General features: G+C 59.7%; 1 protein-coding gene across 9 annotated transcripts in view; it reads right to left on the bottom strand.

Annotated features, from left to right (window-relative positions):
* Nucleotides 1-2498: 2498 nt before the first annotated feature.
* The window catches only part of TLE3 (TLE family member 3, transcriptional corepressor), a 30558-nt gene continuing 8888 nt past the window's right edge, over nucleotides 2499-24168 (bottom strand). For 2 of the 9 annotated variants that reach the window (XM_072869389.1, XM_072869388.1), the window contains exons 6-20: nucleotides 22334-22396; nucleotides 21737-21841; nucleotides 14752-14956; nucleotides 13350-13366; nucleotides 10799-10918; nucleotides 10512-10562; nucleotides 9902-10331; nucleotides 9426-9607; nucleotides 8688-8764; nucleotides 8197-8446; nucleotides 7774-8021; nucleotides 7286-7433; nucleotides 5852-6002; nucleotides 5285-5361; nucleotides 2499-4964 (exon numbers count right to left, since the gene is read on the bottom strand). In XM_072869389.1, coding sequence (XP_072725490.1) covers nucleotides 4857-4964; nucleotides 5285-5361; nucleotides 5852-6002; nucleotides 7286-7433; nucleotides 7774-8021; nucleotides 8197-8446; nucleotides 8688-8764; nucleotides 9426-9607; nucleotides 9902-10331; nucleotides 10512-10562; nucleotides 10799-10918; nucleotides 13350-13366; nucleotides 14752-14956; nucleotides 21737-21841; nucleotides 22334-22396 — 2232 coding nt within the window. In that variant the 3' untranslated portion in view covers nucleotides 2499-4856. Of the gene's footprint in view, nucleotides 4965-5284; nucleotides 5362-5851; nucleotides 6003-7285; nucleotides 7434-7773; nucleotides 8022-8196; nucleotides 8447-8687; nucleotides 8765-9410; nucleotides 9608-9901; nucleotides 10332-10511; nucleotides 10563-10798; nucleotides 10919-13349; nucleotides 13367-14751; nucleotides 14957-21736; nucleotides 21842-22333; nucleotides 22397-24168 lie in introns of all 9 variants that reach the window. The other 7 variants (XM_072869390.1, XM_072869392.1, XM_072869391.1 and 4 more) reach the window with 7 other exon arrangements.

Here is a 24168-nt window from a genome sequence, read left to right as displayed (position 1 = left end):
GTAGTGCCAACAGAATTTACACTCCGTGTCATCAGCTAGCGATAACAACAGCTGATGGTGTCCCAGAGCCTCCTCCCGCCATCTGCTCGGAGAGCCGCTGCCGAGGGATGGCATTAGGTGCCGCAGCAACCGAGCGGCTCCTGGATGAAAAGGGGGTAGGAAAGGGCTCTCGGCCTCCCCGGCACGGCACCCGGCCCAGGCGCTGCCGTGGGTGCCGTGCTGCGGGGAGGTGCCGCCCCTTGCACCCCGAAGGGTGAGCCGCCCCGCCGAACCGGGCACAGAGCCCGGGAAAATGAAGGGGGAAGGGGGCACCCCGTTATCCCTGCTCCCCGCGCTGCGAACTGCACGGCTGCCTGCCTGGGAGCACAGCCCGCAGCCGGCTGCTTCGCTCCCGGGGCGGGCACGGCATGGCACGGCATGGCACGGCACGGCACGGCGTGGCACGGCACGGCACGGCTCTGCTACGCCTGCAGCATTGCCCGCTGCTGCAGCTTAGGGACCAGAGACATAATGTGGGAAAAGCTGCTTGGCCAGGTCGGCTCCTGGGGCCAGGCGTTCCCAGGGGGCCACCGTCCTCCTTCTCCTCGGGGCTGGGGACACACGTGCACCCACCGACCGCACAGGAGCCCCGAGGCAGCTCTGCCAAAGCCCTCATACGGGGGGTGCGTCGGGGCGACCAGCACCGCAGCAGCCTGAGCAGCCACCCTGCACCCCATCAGTTCAGCCAGTCATTCCACGGCAAGCTCACAACCTCTGCCGGGCCCTACACGCTGTAATTCGATAATTACGGGTTACTCAAAGAGCAATTTGGGCTGACTGCTGCCCCAGAGAGCCGGGCTGGGAAGGGGGAGCAGCGCCCAGCCGCCGGAGGGGTGACCTGCACCCAGCTGCCGCACCCTCCCGCACAACCTCTCTCCTCACCTGCAAGGGCTCCAGGACGGGCGCTGCTGCGGGAAACCAGCTGGGAGCAATGCTGGGGTGCACGCGAAAGGGTGATGGCTACAGGGTGCGCCCAAAAGGGTAACGACTCATTTTGAGCATCGCGAGAGTTGATGCTCAGCAACTGCCGGGATCAAATATCTCGCACGCCTCCGTGGGAGCCCTTCCTTGCAGGAGCGCGATGCTCGTGGAAGGAAATCGCTAATGAAAAGTGGGTAATGCAACCCAAAAGGTGCCGTTTGCCGGGTGTGCCGGGCCACGGCCCACCTGCAGCGCGGCGCAGCCTCGGGATGGGCGAACACCGGCACGGGGGAATCCTGGTGCCCCGCTCCCACCCGATTCACCAGCTGATGTGCGAGGTCTCCGCCTTCACGCCCCGGTGTGTCACAGCAGCATCGGCCGAGTCTGAACTAAAAGCATGTAAAAAAAAAAAAAAAAGAAAAGCCCTTATGAATATATAATAATAAAAAATTAGTGCGTGGGGCTTGGAATACTTTAATTATAAAGTACGGGCGTTCAGCGCCGGGCTGATAGCGTAAGTGGGAATCGGAGAGACTGCGCACGGCTTTAACACCTCCTCCGTCAGCACTTTCGGAAAGGTTGTAGTCAAACCAAATTAACTGCAAAGGGCAACAGTTTGCTGGGAACTGTTGAAAGCAGAAGCCGCAGCGGATCAGGTGCCCAAAGAGGCAGCACCAGGGGATGCCGGGGGGGATGCCGGGCCCCACCGAACCCTTCCGCTCCCCTGCGCCGGGCTCTCCGAAATCTTACAACAAAGGATTTCTTGCAATTTTTATCTTTTAATGGTCCCCTGTGTAAGCCCCTCATTCCATCCAGCTTAAAATCAGATTTAAATGCACTCATAACCATTTACCGCTATACATTATCGGGAAACCAAGCAGTTAGAGTGCTGCTCCTGCTTTTTATTTCTCCCTCGCAGCAGGCTCTGTCATGTTCAATACATCACGGGGAAGCCCCCGTAGGACGGTACATATGTCCTAGTTCAAGGAAAGTGCTTTGTCTCTGTCAGGGGCACCCAGGCTGAGAGCGCAGGAACGCGGGCGCTCGCATCCCATGGTTTCGGAGCCGCCCGACCCCGTCCCTGAGCCACGGCGAGCATCCACGAGGGCTGGCACCCCGCCTCGACATCCCCCCGGGGCGCGGGGTCCCCTGCTCCCAGCCGTCTCTGCATCCCCAGGTCCTCGCTGCAGGCTTGCAGCAGCAGGAACAAAGCAGCTGGGGGATGCCTTTGGGAAGAAAAAAGAAACGATGGGGTCCGGGGTGCCCGCGGGCTCGCTCCGAGATGGGGGGACGTCCAAGGAGGAAGGCGCACGGCCCTTGGCAACGCACCCCGGGCGGGAGGGCACGGCCAGGCCCACGGCAGCACGGTGGGAAGGGGCAAAGCCAAGGGCTGCCGGCGGCTGCTCCCGTCAGTTCTTCCTTCCCCTCGGCTCTTCCTCCAGCCGAGCCCTGCCGCCATTCCCATCGGTAAGGGGGTCCCCGGGCGAGGGGTGTCCTGTGCCCCCCGGCCCCGCCGCACAGGAACAACAGCCCCTCGCTTTCTTTGCTTGCTTTTATTAACAACTCAGTGCAGGTTTTCAGAGATCAAATGGTTTATAGACACTTTGCTTTCATTTGAGCTTCATTACATTTACTTTTTATTCTTTTTTCCTTTTTTTTCTTTTTTTTTTCTCCCTTTTTTACAAAAACCAGTTGTAGTTATTAACAGCTGTACATATTCTGCTACATACTTTGGTGTAAAGTTGAGAAGTCTGACTCGGCAACCCTCTGCCAGCTCCGGTACATGCAGTTCCTTTATTTATTTTCCTTTTTCTTGGAGGAAAACGAAGCACCCACTTGCAACCCAGTGAGGACGCAAGCTGGTGGTGGCCTTACCGGGGGGGGGGGGGGGGGGAGTTTGCCACGGGGGCAGTTCAAAGCCCCCCAGCCCTTTCCAACACCCCCATCCATGCAAAGAGGGGGGATGCTCCAAGCGCCGCGGGGCCAGATGCTGCGCCCAGGTCTGGGGGTGCAGGGGGACGGGTAAAGTTGCCCCCGCACAGATCTGTGCCAGCCCCGGGGACCAAACCCGAACCCCAAAACACGCACGGGGCATCGCTGAGCCCCTCAGTGGGCACCAGCACGGGTCCGTTAGGCACCAGGGGCATTTTCAGAGTCATTTTTCTGAAGCCAAACCGCCCTTAGAACCACTTTCCCTAAGTGCAGTTTTAAAGAGCTTGCTTTTCCCTTCGTTGGGTAATTAGCGCACCAGATCGATCCCATCTCCTCCCCGGCCGAGGCGGTACGCAGCGAGCACTAACGAGCCGCACAGGGCTGACACCGTGTGCCTGGGACATGCCCCTGGTTTTTTCCTTTTGAACAGAAAAGGGGAAAAAAAAAAAATAAATCTCAAACCCCTCTTATTTTGACAGGGAAATAAAAATTTCCCACGTGTCCTTCCAACCCCATCTCGTCTCTCCCCGCCCCAGAGCGGCCGCTCGGAGGGATGCGATGCCAACCACGCGCCCCAGCACAGCCGGGTACCCATCGCCTCCGCTTCATCCTCCTCTCCCCTCTCTGTACTATCCACGTATGTAAACCAGGCAGTTCTCACCTGAACCCTAAGCATTATTTTTTTGACCAGATTAAAATCAAAAATTAAAAAATAATCCATAAAAATGTAGTATAAAAATTCTCTTCCATATGCTACAATACAGGGTGAGCGCTTCTGCTACACAAATACTTTTATTTCCCATTATGTCTTTTTTTTTTTTTTTTTAAACCCTTTAGTACAAAATGCTGAAACGCAGGCCTGTGCGGGGAGGGGGTTTGCTTCATCGGAACCTATATACCAGAAGACACAAGACCATATAGCCCACAGGACCCTACCAAAGCCAGCCCCTTCCCCCCACCACACACAAACCCTACTTGTTAGTAAACTTTGCTTTTAAAAAAACTGTATTTTAAAGGTTATCAATTCTAATTCTTTACTTTCATTTGAATACAAAACACATAAGTTGCTATTATCTTTCGTGGCTCCCTGAGCTGAATTTACTATGCTTTCTTTGAAATCACTCCTCATTGCTTCTGTCCGAAGACCAAGAAGGGCTTGCGCAGACGATCCCGCAGCGTGGGCTTCCCCTTTTCTTCAAACATACGAGCACAAAAAAAAAAAAAATCCATATATAAAAAAAGGTGATTGTGTTGCTGATGTCCCGTCAGTAGCTGAGGATCCGACCGAGTCCCCCGCGGTCCCAGCAGCGTCCCACCATCACTAACACACCGAACAACGCACGGGTACGACAGTAGGAACAACTTTCACCAGTGGACATCTTTGCTCAGCCTGGTTACGCGCTGCACGGCAAAGTCGCGTCCCAGCGGACGCTTTAGGGGGGGTAAGGAAAAAAAAAAAAATTGCCACCACCAAAACCATCAGTGGAATACAATTACAGCAGACGAAAAATACACAACTAGTGTACCGGGAGGGGTCCCCCACCCTTCCAATGCTATTTACTAGTCCGTTATTTACATTTTTCACAAGTCTTATGCAGGATGCACAAAAAAAAAGTCACAATAAAAAACAAGTCCTTTATAGTGCCACCAAAGCGCAGACGGAAAGAACCAGAAAACCAAAAAAAAAAAAATCTTTTTGAAAAATAAAACCCAAAACCCTAAAACCAAACAAAAATTCGTTTAGGGCTTCAATGTGTGCCATATTTGCAGACCTCCAAATAAATCCGTGTGTATTGTACGCTGGGCCCTTGAGGCAGAGCCCCACCGGAGCGTGCCGGTCCGTGGCCGAGCCCCGGGGGCCGCCCCGCGGCAGCCCCCCCGAGCCCCCGGCCGCTCCCCGCCGGCCGCCCGAGTCCTGCCACCGCCGGTGCCGGGAGTTGCCAGCCCTGCTATAAAATCCGCCGTTAGTAGATGACCTCGTAGACTGTGGCCTTCTTGTCACCAGAGCCCGTGACGATGTACTTGTCATCCGCTGAAATGTCACAACTTAAGACGGACGAGGATTCCTTGGACTGCGAAAAGGAAGGGGGGGGGGGGGGGGGGGGAAGAAAACCCATCAGTTTGGTTTCCTGAGGAGGCTGGCGCAGCCGTGTTTCACTGAGCAGCATCCATGGCATCACCACAGCATCCATGCCGGTGGCATCACCGCATCCCACACGCTGATCCGACCACCCCAAAAGAACTTCCCTCCTTCCCAGGGCGGGCAGCCCCTGGGGAGGATGATGCCGGGGAGGATGATGCCGGGGAGGATGATGCCGGGGAGGATGATGCCGGGGAGGGGGGGTCCAGGCACTGCCCACCCCCATGCCCTGCCCGAGAAGCAGCCTCCTACCTGGAAGATGCTCGCTCCGTAGGGCGTCCTCCAGGCGTTGAGCAGGTTGTCTTTTCCAGTACTCACAAACCATTTCCCTGCACCCAGGAAACACGGGGTCAGCAGCCGAAAGCTGCCGCTGCTGACCCCCCGCCCCATGGCTGGCAACACCGAAGCCGCCGGCCGGACCCTGCGACCGGCCTCTCCCTGCCCCCGGAGGCTTCTGCCTGTTTACCCTCAGACATTGGAAACTTTGGAGAAACTGGAAAATCTGGAGATTTTCCCCGAGATTTCCCCCCAGCCCCTCTCCTGACAGGACGCATCCCAGCACTCGCCCACGGGCAGGCGTTGGTTCGCCTCCCGCGATGCGACGTGGCAGTTTGCAACCACGACTGGGGAGAGCGGCAGGAGCATTTACGGGGAAAATCCACATCTCCACCATCCGTGGGACGGATCCTGCTGGAAGCCTCCATGCCCACCCCCCCCACCATGCCGTGCATCAGCCCTTCTTGATGCGGTCCTCGCGCACGCGTCCCCGCCATCACCGAAGGAGCCAGGAGAGCCGAGCTTAGGGCCGGAGCCGCTTACCGCAGTAGGCAAATTTGAGGGAGAGGACGCAGCTCTCGTGGAGGTGCAGCTGGTACTTGTCGGGTTTCGTGTGGTGCAGCACTTCCACGTTGCTGCTCTCCATGCCCACCGCGAGCCACTCGCCCGTCGGGCAGTACCCCAGCGAGAAGATCTGCAGGGGTACAGAGGGGTGCTCAGGGGGGGGTTGCACCCGCCGGCTCTGCCTGCAGCCCCCTGCCCGAGCAGGCACCAGCCGCTTCTGTGGCCCCAGCGATTCCCCATCGGGGAGAGATGCCGAGCTGGGGGCGATCCCAATAACGTGATGGCTTTGCTCACAGCGCTGGCAGCGAGGCCAGCAATTCAGAAGGGAAACAGCCCGACAGGCGGGGAAGGACGCAGCCTGGTGCTCTGAAATCACCCGATGTTCCCAGCCGCTGAAATGCAGGCACAGCAAAGCCAGGAGCCGGCGGACGGCCTCTGTCCCTGCAGCACAGCCCTGGCTGAGGCACCCCGGCTGAAACGCAGCCTCGTCCAGGGACAGCTCTTCTGTCTTTGGACAGAAAGTACTTTCCTGGCATCCTCCAGAAGAGGAAAACCCGGTGTGGAAGGCAGCGAGACTACATGAGCCCCAAGCCACGGCTACTCGTGGGCTGGAAGCTATGATGGCACGGCTTCTGGATCCCCGGCTCTGCGATGCCCAGCATTAACGCAGCGGAAAGTCCCGACCACCAGTGCCGTGGGGTCAGCAGCTGGGACGCGGCAGAGACCTCGGCCACGCTGCCACCTTCCCTGGACCCTGATCGCGCAGCTCCCGTTTCACCAGCCATATGGCATCGGTGGAGGCTGCCGGCCGGCCAGCCCTGCAGAGGTGCAGCGGGATTCGGAGAGGCACGTGCACGCGTTCGGAGCAGCCGCACGAGACCTGCGAACGCCGGGGCGGCTCCAGCCCCATGGAGACCGCTGCGCTTGCCGAGAGGACGCAAGGTCCCAGCTTTGCCCCTTTGGACAAGAGCTCTGGGAGGGTCTGCAGAGGTGGAAGGTGCCCGAGCCCTGCAGCCATCCCACTCGCGGGGCACCCAGAGCCAGCCTGTAACGCCCACGGGCATCCCTCGGCAAGCACTGCTTTCTTAATGGCAGCCTAGTCTTGCAGTGGATGAAAAAGCGATGAAAGAGAAGCTGAAACAAGAGCCGGGGGAGCCCCGCAGCTCTTACCGCCTTGAACACTCTTGGGTTACACCTAAAGCAGCGGGGACAGCCGTGCAGAGAGCTAAGAGGGGTCTGCGCAGGCCATTCTCCCAGCAGGAAAAGCCCCCTCCCACAGCCACGCACCAGCCAGCTGCCGAGTGGGCTGCCCTGGGTTCCGCGGAGGGAGAAACCCCTGCGTGGGGTCTCCAGGAGGACCTGCACAAGGCCAGGACGTTCCCCCTCCCAGGGCCAAGGGCACCCCGTGCTTACCTGGGAGGTAAAGTCGTGCTGCTGGAGCTGCCTCCCTTCCCGCAGGTCCCAGGAACGTACTGTGTTGTCCAGACCCCCCGTCCACAACTTCGTACCGTCATGCGAGATATCTATGCAGCTGGCACCATCTGTGTGGCCTTGGAATTGCCTTTAAACCACAAAAAATAACGGAAATCTTCAAAGGGAACAACTAGCAAAAAAGCATGTAGGTTGCTTCAAGGGAGCTGGCGTTCAGGCTGCATTGACAAGGCTTCCCTGCACCAAGCACGCCTGGAAACCCATCCAGGGAGCACGCTCCGGCAAGGCGCGCCAGCCCGGCCGAGCCTGCTGGGCTCCCTTACAGACAAAGCATCGCGAGATAGCGTTCTTGCTGCCATCCCCAAGGTCCTCAACACCAAAACGTGGCCAGAAGGACCCCAGTTATGGAGAAGAGCAACCCCCGGCGCTCCCAGCCCTCCTGCCACAGGCGGGTGCCGAGGCTGGCTCACCTGACGAGCGTCTGGTTGTGCAGGTCCCAGACGGCGATGTTGCCGTCGCTGCAGCAGGAGAAGCAGACTTTGGCGTCGGGGCTGATGGCCAGGGCGTAGCAGGCGGGGGCGGAGGAGGTCAGCTCGGCCTTGATGCGGGGTGTGGGGGAAGCCAGGTCCCAGATGGTGAGCGTGCTCGCCTCCCCTCCCACGATCAGCGTGCGGCCGTCGGGGAGGAGTTTGCAGGAGCGGATGTAGTTATCTCTGTTCTGGAGGGGGAAGAGACGTTAGCAGAAGAGCGATGAACCATTCACCGCGTTCGAGGTGGGGGAAAGCAGGGGGAGCGCGCGCTTGGGGACCAGGAGCGACCCACCGCGGCTTGCTCGCTTGCGCGCGCATCAGGGACGCTCCGGCACGAGGCAGCGCTGCCCCGAGCCCCCTTACCAGGCAGTCCAGCTGGGAGATGGGGCTCTTGCTGCCCGGCTGGCTGATGTCCCAGATCTTCACGCACCCCTTGCCCCCGGTGTAGACGTGCCTGGTGGGGTTGCTGATGGTGACGGCGCACACCACCTCCCCGTGGCTCAGCGTGTTGATCTGCCGGGCGTGCCGCGGGATGCCGGGACCCGCCAGGGCATCGTGGGGAAAGGGGACCGGCTGCATCTGCCCGTCGGCGCTCACGTGGAAGGAGTAGGCTCTGCCAGAGGAGGGCAAACAGGGGGGTCAGCCCCGGAGGCAGAGGTTTGCTGCAAAGCCAGTGTAAGGGAGGGTCAGGTGGCATCGCAACCCGGCTGCCGGGTCGTGCCTTGCTGGGGCCGAGGCCACCGCGGCTCCCGGGGGGCTCGGCCGGACCCAGCCCCGGGCGAAGCCCCACGCTCACCTCCCTCCCGGGCACACTCATCCCCACCCAGTGCACAGAAAGACCAAGAGGGGCTTACGGCTTCCCTCCGGGGATGGACGCCAGGCTCGAGGGCAGGCCGGGGGCTCTCATGGGCGGGTGCGGGTCGAAACCAACCTGCCAAGAGACGCACACGTGGGTAAGGCCAGGCACGAGCCGGGCACGCGAGCAAACAGCTTCCCATCCGCGAGCCCGGGCAGGTATGGGGACACTCGGCAGCTCCCTCTTTTCCCTTGCTGCTCAATAGCTTGTCGTTATTTTTTCCTTGACAGAAAGGGGAAGGACTGGGGAATCAGCCAAAGGTTTCTGGTCTGCAAGGACCAGCACGGGACATGCTCACCCTCCCCACGCCGTTCCCAAGCCCCCAGGGACAGGAGCAGCCAAGCCTTGCCCAGCACCCCGGCTGCAGAAACCCCCATCTCTGCATTAACGGTAGCATTTTGCTTCTTGTTTCGCCTGTATTTTGCTTTAAAGCATACGATTGAGTGTTTAGCAAGAGTAAGGGGAAGGGGGCTGCACAGCAGGTATTTCCCATGCGTGGGGGGGAAGGATAAACCCCAACATAGGGGCACACACATATCGCCCCACGGGGAGGCATCTCCACGCCCAGCACCCTTCGATGGTGGCCGATTCAAAACGCAGCCGGTGAGGAGCCCCAGTTTCACAGCTGACACAGGGAAGCCCCCACCCTGCACCCCCCCCAACCCTGCCCGCACCCACCACCCCGCCGGGAGCGAGAAAAGGAGCTAAAAGTGCTACGTACAGCTCCAAAGCTCACCATTGGCGACCGGCCATAGGCGGCGGCGGCGGCGGCAGCGGCGCTCATCTGCGGGGGGATGTTGTGCAGCCCCGCGTAGGCGCCGGGGCTGGTGAGCGAGCCGTTCATCTCGTGGTGCCCCATCATGGCGAAGGGAGCCGCGTAGGAGCCCGCGATGGAGATGGGCGTCCGCAGGGCCGAGGCTGCGGGAAGGTTGGGGGGACGGTCAGGGGACGGAGCCTGCCAGCATCCAGCCCCACCTGCCCCAGAGCGGGAAATGCAACGGCTGGACCTCCCTCCTCACCCCATCTCCGGCACGGGGACCACCTGAGCTGCTGGCATCCCTGTCCCGAGCTGGATTAGGTCCCCAATAAGCCCGACCACCCCCCGCAAGCTGCTGTGCCCCCAGTGGAGGCCATGGGCTGAAGCCGTGCTGGGGACAGCAGCAGAGAGGGGGCACTGGGGGACCGCGGGGCACCCAGGGGACCGGTACCCACCCAGGGGGTCCATGCCGGTCGGCTTGCCGGGCATCGGCCGCAGCCCCGGGGTGCTGCTCGTCCCCGGGGTCGGAGCGTCATTCCTCGGCGTCGGAGTGTTTGACTTGAGCCCGGGCGTCGACGATTTGTCATTCTGGATGGAGAAGGGATAAAAAGAAAAAAAGAGGATGAGGTCCAACCACCGGTGTCCGCAGCCCCTGCTCGGCAAGCCCCCAGACCCAACGAGCCCCCACGGCTGGCGGGGCCTGACCCCCCGGCAGAACGAAGGACGTACGTGGCCCAGGTCTTTAGTCTTGGAGGAGGGAGTGCTGCTGGAGGAGGCGACCGAGGCCGGGCTGTTCGGCGCGTCCCCCTTCTTCAGCCCACGGGCTTTGTCTATGCCGTTCTCCGGGGGGGAGTGGGCTGGGCTGACCCGGGGGGTGGCGGGGTCCTGCGAGACAGGAGAAAGCATTGGCACCCCCAGCAGCGGGGAGCGCTCCCTCCGGCTCCTCTTCCAGGCAGGAACGGGGCCGGTGCCAGGCGGCCCCTAAGGCATCTCCTCTCACCCCCCCAAGTCCCCACAGTGCCGCAGGGAGATGGGCCGACCCACCGAAATGCCCCCACGGCTCACCTCGTTGGAGACGTCGACCACCAGGTCGTCACTCTTGTCACCATCGCTGTCCTGAAACGCAGAGCGAGTTACATCCCGCAGAGAGCTGCCAAACCCTGGGGCGGGGGGCAGCCCCCCAGGGAGCCGAACCCCCCCCAGCAGCAGGACACAGGTCACCCACACCACGTTTGGGAAGTTTTACCCAAACCCCGCTTTCTCCCACCCAAAGTCCTGCCCGAACGCGTGCCGCACGCCCCGTCCTCGTGCCGCCACGTCCCCCGGCAGCCGGACCCGTCCCTGCCACTCACATATCGGCTCATGCTGTCCTTCTCCTCTGCTTTCCGCTTCTTGGAGTCGATGCTGTAGTCTGTGGAGCTCCGGTGCTTCTCGCTGGCTCTCAGGCTTTCCGAGGGTGAAACAGAATTATTCTGCAATAACAGACAAAACTTTTAAGTTGGAAACAGAAGGAAAAGGGAATTCATGAGTAGCAGCTCAAAAGGTGCCGCAAACAGCTCTCCAGCCAGCACCGAGCCTGAAATCCAGCCCTGCCCTAGACTGTGAAAGCCCAACGGTGGGGTGAGCCCAACGGTGGGGTGAGCCCCACGGCCCCACCACGCTAGGGAGCCGAGGACAGGGTCCAGCCTGGGCCGGAGGATGGCCACCACCGCGCTGAGCATTGCTTTGAGCCCCGGGGAGCCCCACACGGCTGCTCCGCTCCAGCAAGGCTGCTCGTGGGCACCCGAGCCTGTTTACTGCAAAAGCACAGCAGAAAAAAAAAAAAGGGAGGAGCTGGTTGTCGTTTAAAAAGGCAAACCCTGGGAGGAAGGGGCGCGCGATTACAGCAGCTCCCAGCAGCCGCTGGGATCCACCGGCAAGTGCTGGGCAACGCAGAGAGGGGAAAAGCTGCGCTCCCCTAAACCAGCCCCATCTCCGCCACCCTCTGTCCCCCACGGGAGCACCGGCCCCATCTCCACCAGCCTCTGTCCCCCACGGGAGCACCGGCCCCATCTCCACCACCCTCTGTCCCCCACGGGAGCACTGGCCCCATCTCCACCACCCTCTGTCGCCCACGGGAGCACCAGAGCTTTGCCCCGGCCCCGGGCAGGGGAAGGGCTTTGCACGAGGGCTGGGACCCACGAGAGCCCACGGGTGCTTCCTCCAGCATCAGCAGAGCCGGGGCCTCATCCCCGGTGTTCATAGGGGAGCAAAGGGACCGCTTCATCCCAGCCCCAGCTAAGCCGCGCCAGCAGCTGAGCTCTGCCGAGCCAAAGGGCATCCAAAAAACGTTTGGAAAAATCCACGTCCCCAGGAGCGGCAGAGCCAAGCGCCCCGCGGCGCAGCTCTGCCTTGGGGGGGTTTTCTGTGCCCGCTTCCAGCAGCGAAGCCCAGGAGACGCCAGCGCTCCCGGGAAAGCACGCCGGGATCGGGCCGGGAGCAAAAATGGCAGCACAAAACCACCTCGAACACGCCGGAGAAAGCCCGGCCCCGCATCGCCCTGCGGCACGGCCCCGGCCCCGTGCAGATGCCCTTCAATTAGTTTCTCGGAGTGGCAAGAGAAATTACCATCATTTCGTGTCTCGTAGCAGAGCCTGCCGCCCCTGCTAAGCAGAAATGTTCCTAAGCTCCTCTGCCTGCCTTTCTTTCCCAGCTGAAAGGGAGAACTAAAGCAGTTCATGTTTCTCCTCGGTACCCAATAAGCAGCTTTGGATAACACCGGGGTCTTTCTTCTCAGGCAGTCATGCTGAAAAACCTCGCAGCTACCAGAGAATCATGTCAAGCATTTAGAGGCATCGATCCATTCAGCCCGCCGCTGGCCTGCCGCCAAGAAACTAAATATTTTTTATTGCGCAGGCAAGGCTAGGAAAATATGAATGACTAACTCTGATTATCGTGCGCATTAAACCTCCACGGGGAATACCCCGTATTTTATTTTATAGATCGGGAACCTTCCCGTCTCCGACGGCCCCCTCCCCACCGAAGGCGCAGGTTAATGATGCCCAATTCCCCTCTCCCCCCTTAAATAGCACTTTTCTTCCCATCCGCCCCCGGCTCTCAAAAGGCCCATTTGTGGGCTCAGGGATGGCAGGAAATCGCTGCAAAGCCGCGGCTCAGCCGGGCTTTGTCCTGCCAGCTTTTCCCCGAGACACCGGCATTGTGCGGCCCAGGGGCGGGGGGCACAGGCTCGGACCCCCACGGGGAGGGCAGCCCCCCACCAGGCTCTGCCCACCAAAAAACCCATATTCGCCGCGTTCTCCATCCACGCTCAGCCCCCGCACCCAGCCAAACCGAGAACCAAACCGCTGCTGCTAACACCGAGACGCGAGGGACGCAAATAAAAAGCAGCCGTGCTGGAGGTGACGGTTGCCCTCCACCACGGTTATTTAGCTGGTTAGTTAACTGCTTGACCTTCCAAGTCCTACTTAACACAGCGTAATAGCCAAACCCATCCCGACAGCTTAGATGACCCAAGATAATAGAAGAGTGATCAGGAATAAAATAGCTTTCCTAATCGCCGAAGGAGTTTTAGTGGCGCAGGACTTGACTGTGCTCATTCACAGGGCTTAGTCAATTGAAACCGAATCTCGAAGCTCTGCAGCAATCAAAAAGATTTAAACCAAATCGCATAACCGGCCCGGAGGCGGCGGCTCCGCTCGCCCCAGCACAGCCGACAGCCCAGCAGCTCGTCCAGCCAGGGTAGGGGGGGGTTTCTTTTTTTGTTTTTGTTTTTAACAAATAGGACCTGTGCAAAAGACATCCCCAGAGCTCACATCCACAAGCCTGTTTTTTAAAACAATAGATAAAACAAAAACATGCAGCCAGCAGAAACTAGGGGGGGGGAAGGAGGTTAATGGGACTTACTGCACTTGAGTCTCGCTCTTTGAGAAGAAGACGGTGTCAGAGGCGAGGTCACAGCCAAAATAAAGAGAAGACAGAAAAATAAAGCAAGTTAGAATAAGTCTTAAAACAGAACAAAAAAAAATATATATCTAGAAGCTCCTCATCGCACAGCCTCCTGCCTTAACTCAAAACCTATCTGGCTCGCTTCAGCTTTGCTTTAAAATTCATATCCCCCGTCCATCCAGCTCCCGCTGCCTCCGCCTCCCCCTTTCTTTCTGACAACGTGATTTATTTGGCAAAACACACAGAGGCAAGGGGAAATACCCTGACACGCAAAAGGAATGGCATCAGCCTAAGGCTCCTGTACCCAAAGTCACAAAGCCAGGAGAAGGTCCCAACCGCCCGTCTCTGCAGCCACATCAGCGGGATGTGGTTTAGCCATTAATTTGTACATAAACAGCCCCATTTTCCCTGGGATCTCCTGGTAGTTTGAATCCAGGCAGAAAAATGAATGTAATTGGATAATTGCTACCAATAGTTTTTTCTCACTGGCTTTCACGGGGAGGAAAACCACCCCAAATCCACCGGCAGAAGAGCCCAACGGCTTCAGGAGGCTGTCGGGTAACTGCCCTGCAAATGGGCGTATGACGGGGAAGATCTCAGATCTTCGTGTGTTAACGGGCAGGGGGATTTGCGAGGAAAATCTTCAACGCTGTTGGTTTGCAACCAAACTCATGCATCGTTTTTTCTTCTCAAAAGATTGTCTTATTGCTAATAATAAGAAAAAACAAGTTTGCTATTGAATATCGCTGGTTTCCAGACCATCGACAGTCTCTGACAGTGATGGAGAGGAGGAAGGCTGCTTCACCATCAAGGCACGGCTGAACAGGGACGCAGGATTTGCAGCAAGACCCCATCAAAGCCCGCAAGGACTCAAACCTGCGGGCGAGCTCGGGGGGGGCACGCGAGCAAATCAGCCCGACAGAGGTCAAGCTGCCAGCGCCGTTTCTTGGGGCAATTTGCATTCCCTGCCCTGCATGAGCAAAGAAAGGAGCAGTCTGGAGGCTCCTTTCCCCTCCTCCCCTGCCACCTCAAACCCCACCATCCCCGAGCTGCTCCCAAGGAGCATCTTGACCTCAGCGAAGAAAAGCAGGGAAAGCTTTGGGATCCCCTGGAAATTGCCACTGGGAATTGCCGCAACAGCGGCGGCACCTCCCTCGGCCACCCAGGCTGAGCTGAGGGGCTCGAGCATCGTTTAGGGAAAGCCGCAACCCTAAAAGCAGAAGCCCAACCCCGAAGCCCACTCCCCGAGGGATGGGGCGGTGGGAGCAGAGCCACGCCTGGACCAGGGCATTTCTAGCACCGCGGGATGCAGGGACGAGCAGCCCCCAGGGACCGCATCGCCCCAGCCCTTCGCTCTCACCTCTGTGGTCCAGGTCGTGATGGTTTTTCTCATCCTTGACGGCGAGGTGTGCCTGGCTCCCCAGGGCGCCGAGAGCCAGCAGTCCCGAGCTGCTGCCGGTGACCGGCGGGATGCCCGGCGGCTGGAGACCCGAGGGGTGCGGCGGCAGCTGGACCGGGGGCCCGTGGGCGGCGTGGGAGAGGTGCTGGGCCTGGAGCTGCTGCTGCTGCAATGAAACCACCAGTGAGCCGGGGAGGGGGCAGCGGGAGCGGGGGGCGTAGGGGGGGGTGGATTTCGGGGCATCGAGCGGCGGCGTGGTGGCAGGAGCGGTGCCGGGAAGGGGCATGCCCAGCGTCACGCTGGCAGGGCAGCGAGGTGACGCCCCGGGGAGCTGCCCCGCTCGGCTGCCTGGAAGGAGAAGCCCCGTTAGCAGGAGGGACGGAGGTGCCCCGTGCACGGCCCCGGGGCTGATCCCCGCTGCAGCCGCCCACGACACGGCCGGAGAGCATGCATGGCACACGCACCCTGGGCCAGACTGCAGGAGTCATCTTTAATGCAAGGCAATTCACATCATCGCTGCGACTTGGCTGGTTTTGCTTTTCAGTAGGTATTAAGCAGAAAAAATAAATAAAGAAATACCACCCAGGACGCAGAAAGCGGCTCTGGCTGGAGTGCCAGCTGCGAAACCAGATCAGAGAAAGCAAACTCAAGCATCCGGGATCCTCGCAGGCCCCCTCAGAAAGGAAAAGTTTTGCTTATTTGCTCAGGACCAAGTTTAAAGCACCTGATGGTGAGAAGAAAACTGCCCGCACGGTGCCTATGCCCCATCCTGCCGCTCCTGTCCCCCTCTGATGGCGGCTGGACATCCTCTGCACCGGGGATGGGGCTGGTGCACCCTCTCCCCCAGCCGCGGGGCCGGGCACCAGCCCCCGCAGCCCCCGGCACGCACGCAGGTGGCTGCAGCCCGGCTGGGACGGTGCACGGCCCCCCCGGCTGCTCCCTGCCGCCCCGGGGCGCTTTGGGGAGCCGTGAGCCCGTCGCAGCAGGCACGCATCCAGCCGTGGGAACTGCCTGCTCGTTTTTAGCTGGGAAAAAAACGAACTACAGCTTTAGGGGAGAGGAAGGGAAAACCAAACGCATCCCCTGCGCTTCCATTTCATACACAAACTTGAAGAAAACAAGCTCAAGTCCGAGTTGCTATCGGTCAACAGTCTGTCCTCGGTGGTGTCACTCCCAAGAGCCCCAGGCCACCACTCCCACGGCTCCTCCACCCCAAGGAGGGCAGCGGTCCAGCCAGGAGGGTCTGGGAGCTGGCACTTGTGTTTCCGACCCTCCTGCCTGCACCCACGGCCACCTCGAGCAGCACCCAATTAGCTGCCAGTGAGAGGTGCATTTGGGCAACTGGCCTCCAGCAGGAATCAGGGGCTGGGGGGGACACCCAAGCCTCGGAGCCCCCCACACCTCCCCCGGGTCCCCGCGACCAGCTCGGATCAGGTTTTCTCCCTCCCTGGTGCCGCCAAGCACGGCAGAAGTGGTCAGCAGACCGGGCAGCTTTCTAGCAAGGCGGGCTGCGTGGGAAGGATCCTGCGGCACGGTGAGCGGATGGACCACCGACCCACACCCTGGCGAGGGGGGGCTGATCCTGCAAGGTTCAAAGGGGCTCAGTCCCAGCCCTGCACCACGACAGCCAAGGAGCGAGGGGCTCCTGCCGTGCCGGCACGGCGCGGCTCAGCTCAAACCACAGCAGGAATACACCAAAAATACCTCCCAGGTATGGGGGACCCTAAATTTCCAACACTTGCATCAAGGAAATTTCCAGCACATCTTCCCCAGAGCTGCAAGGGGATGCACCCAGGTGCCCCCAAACCGGCTCATGCTCTGCAGCACTGGGGTGACACCCCAAGTACAGCCCGACAGGGGTGGCGAGGGGGGTGACACCCCAAGTACAGCCCGACAGGGGTGGCGAGGGGGATGACACCCCAAGTACAGCCCGACAGGGCAGCACCAGTCACCGCGACGCAGCCCGCAGCTCACAAAACACACTGGGAAAGCGGGTGAAGTGGGTTTAGCCTGAGGGGTCCCGCACTCAGCTTTGCACAGGGCACAGCTCGACCCAGTCGTGCACGGGAGGTGCACTTCAAAAGTTCTCCTCCTGCCATCCAGCGAGGCTCGGTGCCCCCCAGCCTGCAGCCTCGTGCGTGCCCGTGGTGCACGGACCCACAGCCCCAGCACGGCCAGGGGCAGGGGCACCCTGCAGAGCCCTCGGTGCGTACCCCACACCCTGCGCACCCCTCGGTGCACCCTGCAAACACCCCGCCAGCCCCCGCAGCCCGGCTGCAGGAGCCAGGATGCAGCTTTTCGGAAAAAAACCCCGCACTGAGGCCACGTCTTCAGGGGAAGCACCAGTTCCACCCACCTCCCGACTAAAGGACCTATTTTAGGGGGTAGCAGGAAGGGGTGACTTGCTGTCACATGCTGATGGGCACAGCGGGACCGAGCCGCTTCTTGCTGCCCGGAGCAGAGCTGGGTGCAAGGAAAACGGGTGGGCGACCCACAGCAGGTGGGTGCCCTACACCTGCCAGGCTCTGGTTTCTAAGCCTTGTGCGAGGGGAGAGGGAAATCCCCAGCCAGGATGCAACCCCGAGTCAGATGTGAAAGGCAGTAGCTGCAGTTTCAGGCAGAGGAGATGCATTATCTTAAAAAGCAGCTTCTTCCGGGCAGCGCAGAGGTCTCAGCTGTGGCAGAAGCCAAATCGAGAAGGCAATTAGGCCTCCGCAGTGCTGTTATAGGAAAAGCATAAATCACTGTGTCCTCAAAAAGCAGGAGCTTTTGGCTTCCGCTGGGCTGCTCCAGCCACAGGGCAGAGAGGGGGGAGCATCCTCAGGGCCTCCATTGGAAGAGGGGTCCCCACAGCAGCGGTGCAAGGAGAGCTTGGTGGCAGGGCGAGGGGCGCACGGGGGGTCCCCAGCCCCAGGGGCTCTGCCCCGCTGGTGCCAGCACCGTGCCGGTGTATCCCTCCACAGCAGGGAGCACAGTCCCTGCCTCCTCGCCACACACACGTACAGAGATCAATCCCTCCAACGCCAAAGCGAGAGGAACAGAGCCTCGGCTCTTGCTGAAATCAATGAGGCTCTTTACAGTCCCAGCCTCACATGATTTCCACCCATTTAAGTCAGAGGCAGGGCTGGCCATTATATCACAGCATCACCCTGGAGAATGGCCGCTGATGGTTTTCCAGCGTGGTATACTCCTCTCTCGCAAGCTTTCCAGCAGTGTCCATCCCTGGAGGCCGCGATGCACAGAGATCCGATGCCTTATCCTCGGCAATCTCCGACTTCCACGGTGGGCAGAAATATCAGCGTGGCATAACGCTCCTCCCGGGAGCTTTCTACCCCGGGGTGACAACCCCCCGCAGCAGCAGGAGCCCCAGCAAAGAGGGGGGACGGTCTCACGGGCACCCTGGGTCCACGCAGCAACACTCCAGCCCCGCGATGTCGGTGGAGTCCCAGCCTTGGCACGGCCCCAGGAGACAACGTAGCTCCACCGCGAGCAAATGCGGCGGCACCCAGTTGGGGCAGAGCAGGGAAGGCAGGAAGAATCACCACCCTGAGCCTCACCCTCCAGCGGAGCAGAAAACTGCTGGTTTCTTCCGTTTTTTTTTAAGCTGCCAGCAAATACATCCATCCAACGGCTCAGTGAGCTGCGTGGGACTGGCCCCGCGGGGTCTGAGCCACCCTGCAGCAGCCCCACTCCAGCGCAGGGGAGTGGAAACGAATGTGAAGACAGAACATCCCGCTGCAGCCTGAGATAAGGCGTAAAGGTGTTTTTCTCCCCTTTGGCAGGCAGGAACTGGTGAGCAGAATCCATTTGGAAAGTCTCCTCGCCAGGCAGCTCTGGTTTGAAGCCTCGTCCCTCTGTCCGGCGTCGGGGCTGGGCTGCCCGCAGCTCCATGGGGTAGTGAAGACGGCATCTCGGGGCTGCAGACCTCCATCCCGGCACCGCTGGAAGGAGCCATGCCCTGGCCGGGTCACTCCCGTGGCAAGAAGATGATGAGCCGACGAGCCCAGCGCACGTCCCCGCACGGATGCTGGAGGATCCCCAGGCTCCGCCTGCAGCTCCCCGCAGCCGCCTCTGCCATCCTTCCCGGCTGCATCGCTCCGCCGTGTTTGCACGTGTCAGCCCAAGGAGCGGCCGATGGACGTCCCTCGGGAATCGTGTCCTGGAGACTCCACGGAGGGGGATAAAACCCGCCTGGGGCTCCACGACGCAGAGGGATGCAGCGGAGCTCAGCGATGCTGCTTGCTCGGCGTCTTCTCTGTTGAAAAGCCCAACCTTCCCTCCCCTGCCCCTTATCTCCTTCCCTGAAAAAGGTTGTTTTTAAAAAACACATCATGTGGGGGCTTGTTACAAACAGCCCAGGGAAGGACAGGCTGCAGGAGCTCTTCGGCCACCTTCGCCACCCAAAAAACACCTCTGCACCCACACCTCAGCCGGTGGCAGGGACGAGACAGGGTGCTCACCTCCGAGCAGGATCCCAGCCCTGCCCGACAAGGCCATTCACACGGTGCGGTACGCGCGAGGGCTTGGGGCAGCCTTCCGGGGCCAGGACCCTCCTGACACCTCTCCAACGTACCCTCGTTGAAGGGCAAGCTCAGACCCACTCAGGATGCTGCAGTGGGGCTTCCCATCTGCTGGCAGGACCCCAAACTGGACGGACGTCCCTGCAGGGCCCAGGGACATCAGCCTGCAGCAAGGGGCTGGGGACGAAGGCACTGCAAACCCAGCCCCGGGTGACGATGGGGACACCAGCATCGCCCAGCCCCCCGGCACGGCCAGGCGAGAGGAGCTGGTTGGAGATGTGCAGACACAGAGATGTTTTCCTCCTGGGGTCCCTCAGCATGTGCCAGACAAATATGGTTAAGATATGAAGGAGGTTACAATTTATGAGAAAGGCTGGCAAGGAATATCTCGTATGTAGAGTGTTTTTAATTGGATTATGTACATCATGCTTCATGCCTTTGTTAACTGATTTAATGGTTCACCACTTAAGTTCACCACTTGCGTTAAATTTAGTAAAGTAGTCTAATCATTTCCAGAGCTATAACCAAATCAAGGGCTCAATTTCACAGAAGCCTGAAGCAGAGGAACTGTGAGACAATGGCCTAGATGCATAAAATTAACAGTTCTTGACCTCAAAAGGGGCAAAAAAAAAAAAAAAGGTTTTAATGATTTGGTGCGGGTTTTTTGTGTGTGTCGATTTTGTTTGCAGCACCTGCACCAAGACGCTGGTGCAGTTTATAAATAGAGTCGCCTTCTCCTGCTGCAAGGCATGGCCGGGGACAGCAGAGCCACCCGTCCCCGTGGGACACAGGGGGTGGGTCCGCGCTGCCCTCTTCCACTCGAGAAGAACAAACACAACACAAGCGATCTGCCCCACACGAGCAACCCTACAATAACAAACCCCCGTGCGCACACAAAGGGGAGAAATTCTGTTTGCTGGAAAAAAAAAGAAAACCCAAAGCCCTCTCGGTTTCACGTCTCGGGGGGCACCGGAGCAGGCGCAGCAGCCGCCGAGCAGCACGGACCCGCGACCCAAAACAGCTCCGCGTCTGCCCGGAGCGTGCGGCACATCTCGGAGACGAGCTCTGCCCTCCTCTTCAAGCCACCCGAGCGCGTGGCATCGCTCGCCACCCTCCCGCCAGCAGCCACCCCGCGTCCCTCCCTCGGCAAGGCGCAGCGGGAGGAGATGCTCCCCGCTGCCCGTCCTGCCCCAGCACTCGCCCGGCTCGGCTCCGTGCTCTCCCGGCTGCCCGTAACTCCTGCCGCCTGAAAGTTTGTCAGGCAAAGCGATTAAATGGCCGGCTGCTTAATCACAGGACGACACTCGCTCTGATCCGAGGGAGCAATTACCTTGAAAATGGGGGTCACGGGCCCTGCTCATTTACCTTAATTGAATTCCAATATCTGCCTCTAGCTGCCTGGGCTCCCGGCTGCGGCTTAAAGCAGCTCAGAGCCGAGCATCTCCCTCGCTGTCTCTGCCCCGGATGCACCAGTTCCCCCAGCCCGCTGGGAAGGTGCGAGGTGCAGGCAGCAGCAGGCAGGAGGCCAGGCAGCTGCATGGTGCTGCCTGCCACCCCAGCGCGGACCCGACAAGACGTACTCCCGTGCCCAGACTGCTTCCCAAGTGCCACCGCCGCACAAGCCCCACCACGAGGGATCCGGCTACGGCCGAGGCTTTCCTCAGCCCCAAGGGCTGCAGGAGCCCGGAGCGCATTCCTACGCTTAATGCTACCCATAAAAATGGATATAAAAGCAAGTTAAATGCAGAGAATCACAAAGATCCTTGTAGCTTAAGAAAGAAGTGCAAATCAAAAAGAGTAAAAATCAGTATTTTTTGGAAAACAAACACCAAAACCCAGAGGAGCTCTGGAGCCACCTCCCCAGGACACTGGTTGGGGACGCTGATGTCCCAGGGTTAAGGGAGCTCCAACAGAGAACAGGTTTCCTGCAGGACAGACTGTTATATCAATTAAAGAGACAATAAAAATTGTTAGTCTTAAAAACCGCCTGAGATGAGAGAGAGAGAGAGAGAGAGAGCGAGAGCCCGGTAAGACGGGAGCAGGTAAGTCAATGCATGGAACAACAACTCCGTCAAGTTTACAGCACATTTCACATCAACAGCACACGCAGAGACATGCCTGGGCTCAGGGGGTCTGGGAGGGCTGCCAGGGACCCGGCCCCGCTCCACTCCCCAAACGCTCCCCAGTCTCACGGAGAACATCAAATTTGGCTGGCGGAGGCCCCCGGTGCTGCGTTAGCACCCGTGGAGGGGGACCGGGCTGCCCGAGCGGTGGCTGCCACCCCCCGTCTTGCTCGATGCCAGATTGGGGGAGTTTTGGTGGTTCGGGAGGGCCGGGGTGCTGCGAGCTGCCCTTCTTTAACCCCGCCTGAGCGCAGGATTGCCTCTGGTTATGGTAAATGATAGGAATAAAAGGGGTATACACACGGTGAGAGGCAGATTGGGAAGTCCACGTACCCCGATGATAGCATTCAACTCCGTCATTGTCACTTGCTTGGCACGCTCAACAGCCTGTGCGACTTGCTGTTGGTGCTGCGGGGACAGAGGTGCGGGGACAGGTCAGAGCCGGGCACGGGGCAGCGAGTCGAGGCGAGACCCCCCCCACCCCGCCGGCAGCCCCACGCAGGAGCTGGTCACCCCGGTTTTTTGTTTATATTTTGCTGACGAGCGCAGCATCCCCAGTGCAGCTCCCTGCTCCAGGGACCCCGCGCTGCAGGAGGAGCGGGAGCAGCCCCTCGCAGCCTTTTTTGCCCCATGGGCTTGGCGCAGACCCCCACGGCCGAGCAAAGCCCCTCGTGGGGCCTGGCTCTCCCCCACCCCGAGGGTCTTGCAACGAGCACGTGGGATGAGCCCCGTTTCTCATGGGGCATCCCAGAGCAGCCCCACACCCCCAAACCACAAGCTTGGTGGGAGCAGGTCCGTGCCCCTTCACGGGACCCCCCTGAGGGGCACAGCGCTGCCTTCCTGGGGAAACCCCCCCAGGAGAAACAGCATCCACCACCTGGGGTGTGAGAACGTCCTTACCTCTTGTGACAGAAAAGGCATGATCTGGGCTAAAATCGTGTTCAGTCTCTTAGCAATTTCTGTCTGAAAAAAGGGAAGAAGAAAAAGCGACAGTAAGTACCGAGCAGCCTCCCGCAGACTGCACGAGGCTTCCCAGCAGCAGCACCGTGCATCCCCTCCCTGTCCCCTTCCCTGCATTTCTTCAAACCTGGATTTCCCTGCTTTCAAGAAAATTTGTAGCCGGGCGCTAGCACAGCTCCTCGTCCTTAGAGCAGTCACTGCTCTCCAAAGAGGCTGGATTACATAAAATCAGTTTTGCACGCCCAGCCGGGATCGTGCGTGGGGACAGACCCTCGCCATCGCTTTCTGATCCCGGTGCTTATTTGGCAGGCGTTGAGTTTCTTCAGAAGAAACCTCCGCAAGCACACACCGCTCCGTGCGGCGGGTGTTTAGTCAACAGAGAGGGCTGGTGGGTGCTTGCTCTGATCTCAGCGCCGTCGAGGTCCTTCCCCACCCCAAACTGAAGCTGTTGGGGTTCCTTTTGCCATCCTCGCATCACACTCGGGAAACTTAACCCGTAACCATTTACACCCGTCAGCTCGACGGCGTTATTTGGGAGTTTAACAACAAACCTATGCTGTCAAACTGTGGTTTCTGCAACATCTCCATGAACTGGGAATAACGTTTTCCTCGAGCGATAACCCCAGCACGCGTTTGGGGCAAGCCCGCAGCCCGGTGCCGGGAGGTGCCATCCTGCCCTGCACCGTGCACCCCGCAGATGCTCCCGCTCGGCACGCTGAGCTGCCCGGCTCCCAAGAGTTAACGCCGGCTGCTCCACCGGCCGAGGCAGCTGTTAAAACAGCTTTTGGTCCAACTCAAACACGGCCCGAGCAGCCGCGAGGATTCAGCGCCGCAACAATGGCCGGAGCTGAGCCCTGGCGCAGAATCAAACGCCCAGAAATTCCTTCCGACAGCCCTGAGCAGCTCGTTATCAATAACACAAGTGATTAACCGGGTCTTGCTCCAGCCTCCCTATCGGCAAGGTGGCTCTTCCCTGAGATGGCCAGCAGCCACCCCCGCTTGGAGAGCCCCCGTGTGCTCCCCAAATCACCGCCCCCACCTCCAGCACCCCGAGGCTTCGCCCTCCTGATCCCCACCCCTCAGCCCCAGGCATCCCAGGATGCGCCCTACGGCAGCTCTGATTTTTAATCCTAGCCCCAGGGCGTTGCCAACCCAGAGAGGGGCTCTTAGTTCCACCTGCTCTCAAATACTGCAAGAAAAAAAAATCCAAATATCACAGTTTGGAGGAAAAAAAAAAAACCCCAACAGACACTCAACCATTGCTTTGAGGAGCTGGTAGCGACTGGGGCACGCTGGCATTACTACAAGACTAACCTAAGAAGCACAACCAACATGCCCCAGGATGAGCATAAGCAAGGAGATGCCAGGAGCACCCCGATCTCCCCCAGCCTAGACTCGTCCCCCCGGAGGGAAGCACCCCGCAGAGACCCCACGGCCACCGGAGCTCGGGGACTCGCTGCAAGGGGTCCCCACGGACCACCCGCTCGCTGCTCCCACAGCACCTTCACGCGGGCATTGCCAGTTTTGGCTTCAAAGCGACGGGGATATTTCTGGCCTTCGTCTTTTCCGAAAGTGCACCGGCGATTGGGTTACACCTGATGCTTTTATTAGCCCGTCCAGAGGTCAGGGGAACGTGCTGGCGCGCCGTGTCAAGGCAGAGGCATCTGGAAGCGACTACGGTTTGGACTCAGGTACTTTGGCTACAGCTACACGAGTGCTGCAGCCGCCGGGATTATCATGGACCCGAAAGCGAGGATGCGAGGCTCATCAGGCAG

Source organism: Ciconia boyciana, chromosome 8 (assembly GCF_034638445.1).
Source record: "Ciconia boyciana chromosome 8, ASM3463844v1, whole genome shotgun sequence".
NCBI lineage: Eukaryota > Metazoa > Chordata > Aves > Ciconiiformes > Ciconiidae > Ciconia > Ciconia boyciana.
This window is presented reverse-complemented; position numbering and strand designations above follow the sequence as displayed.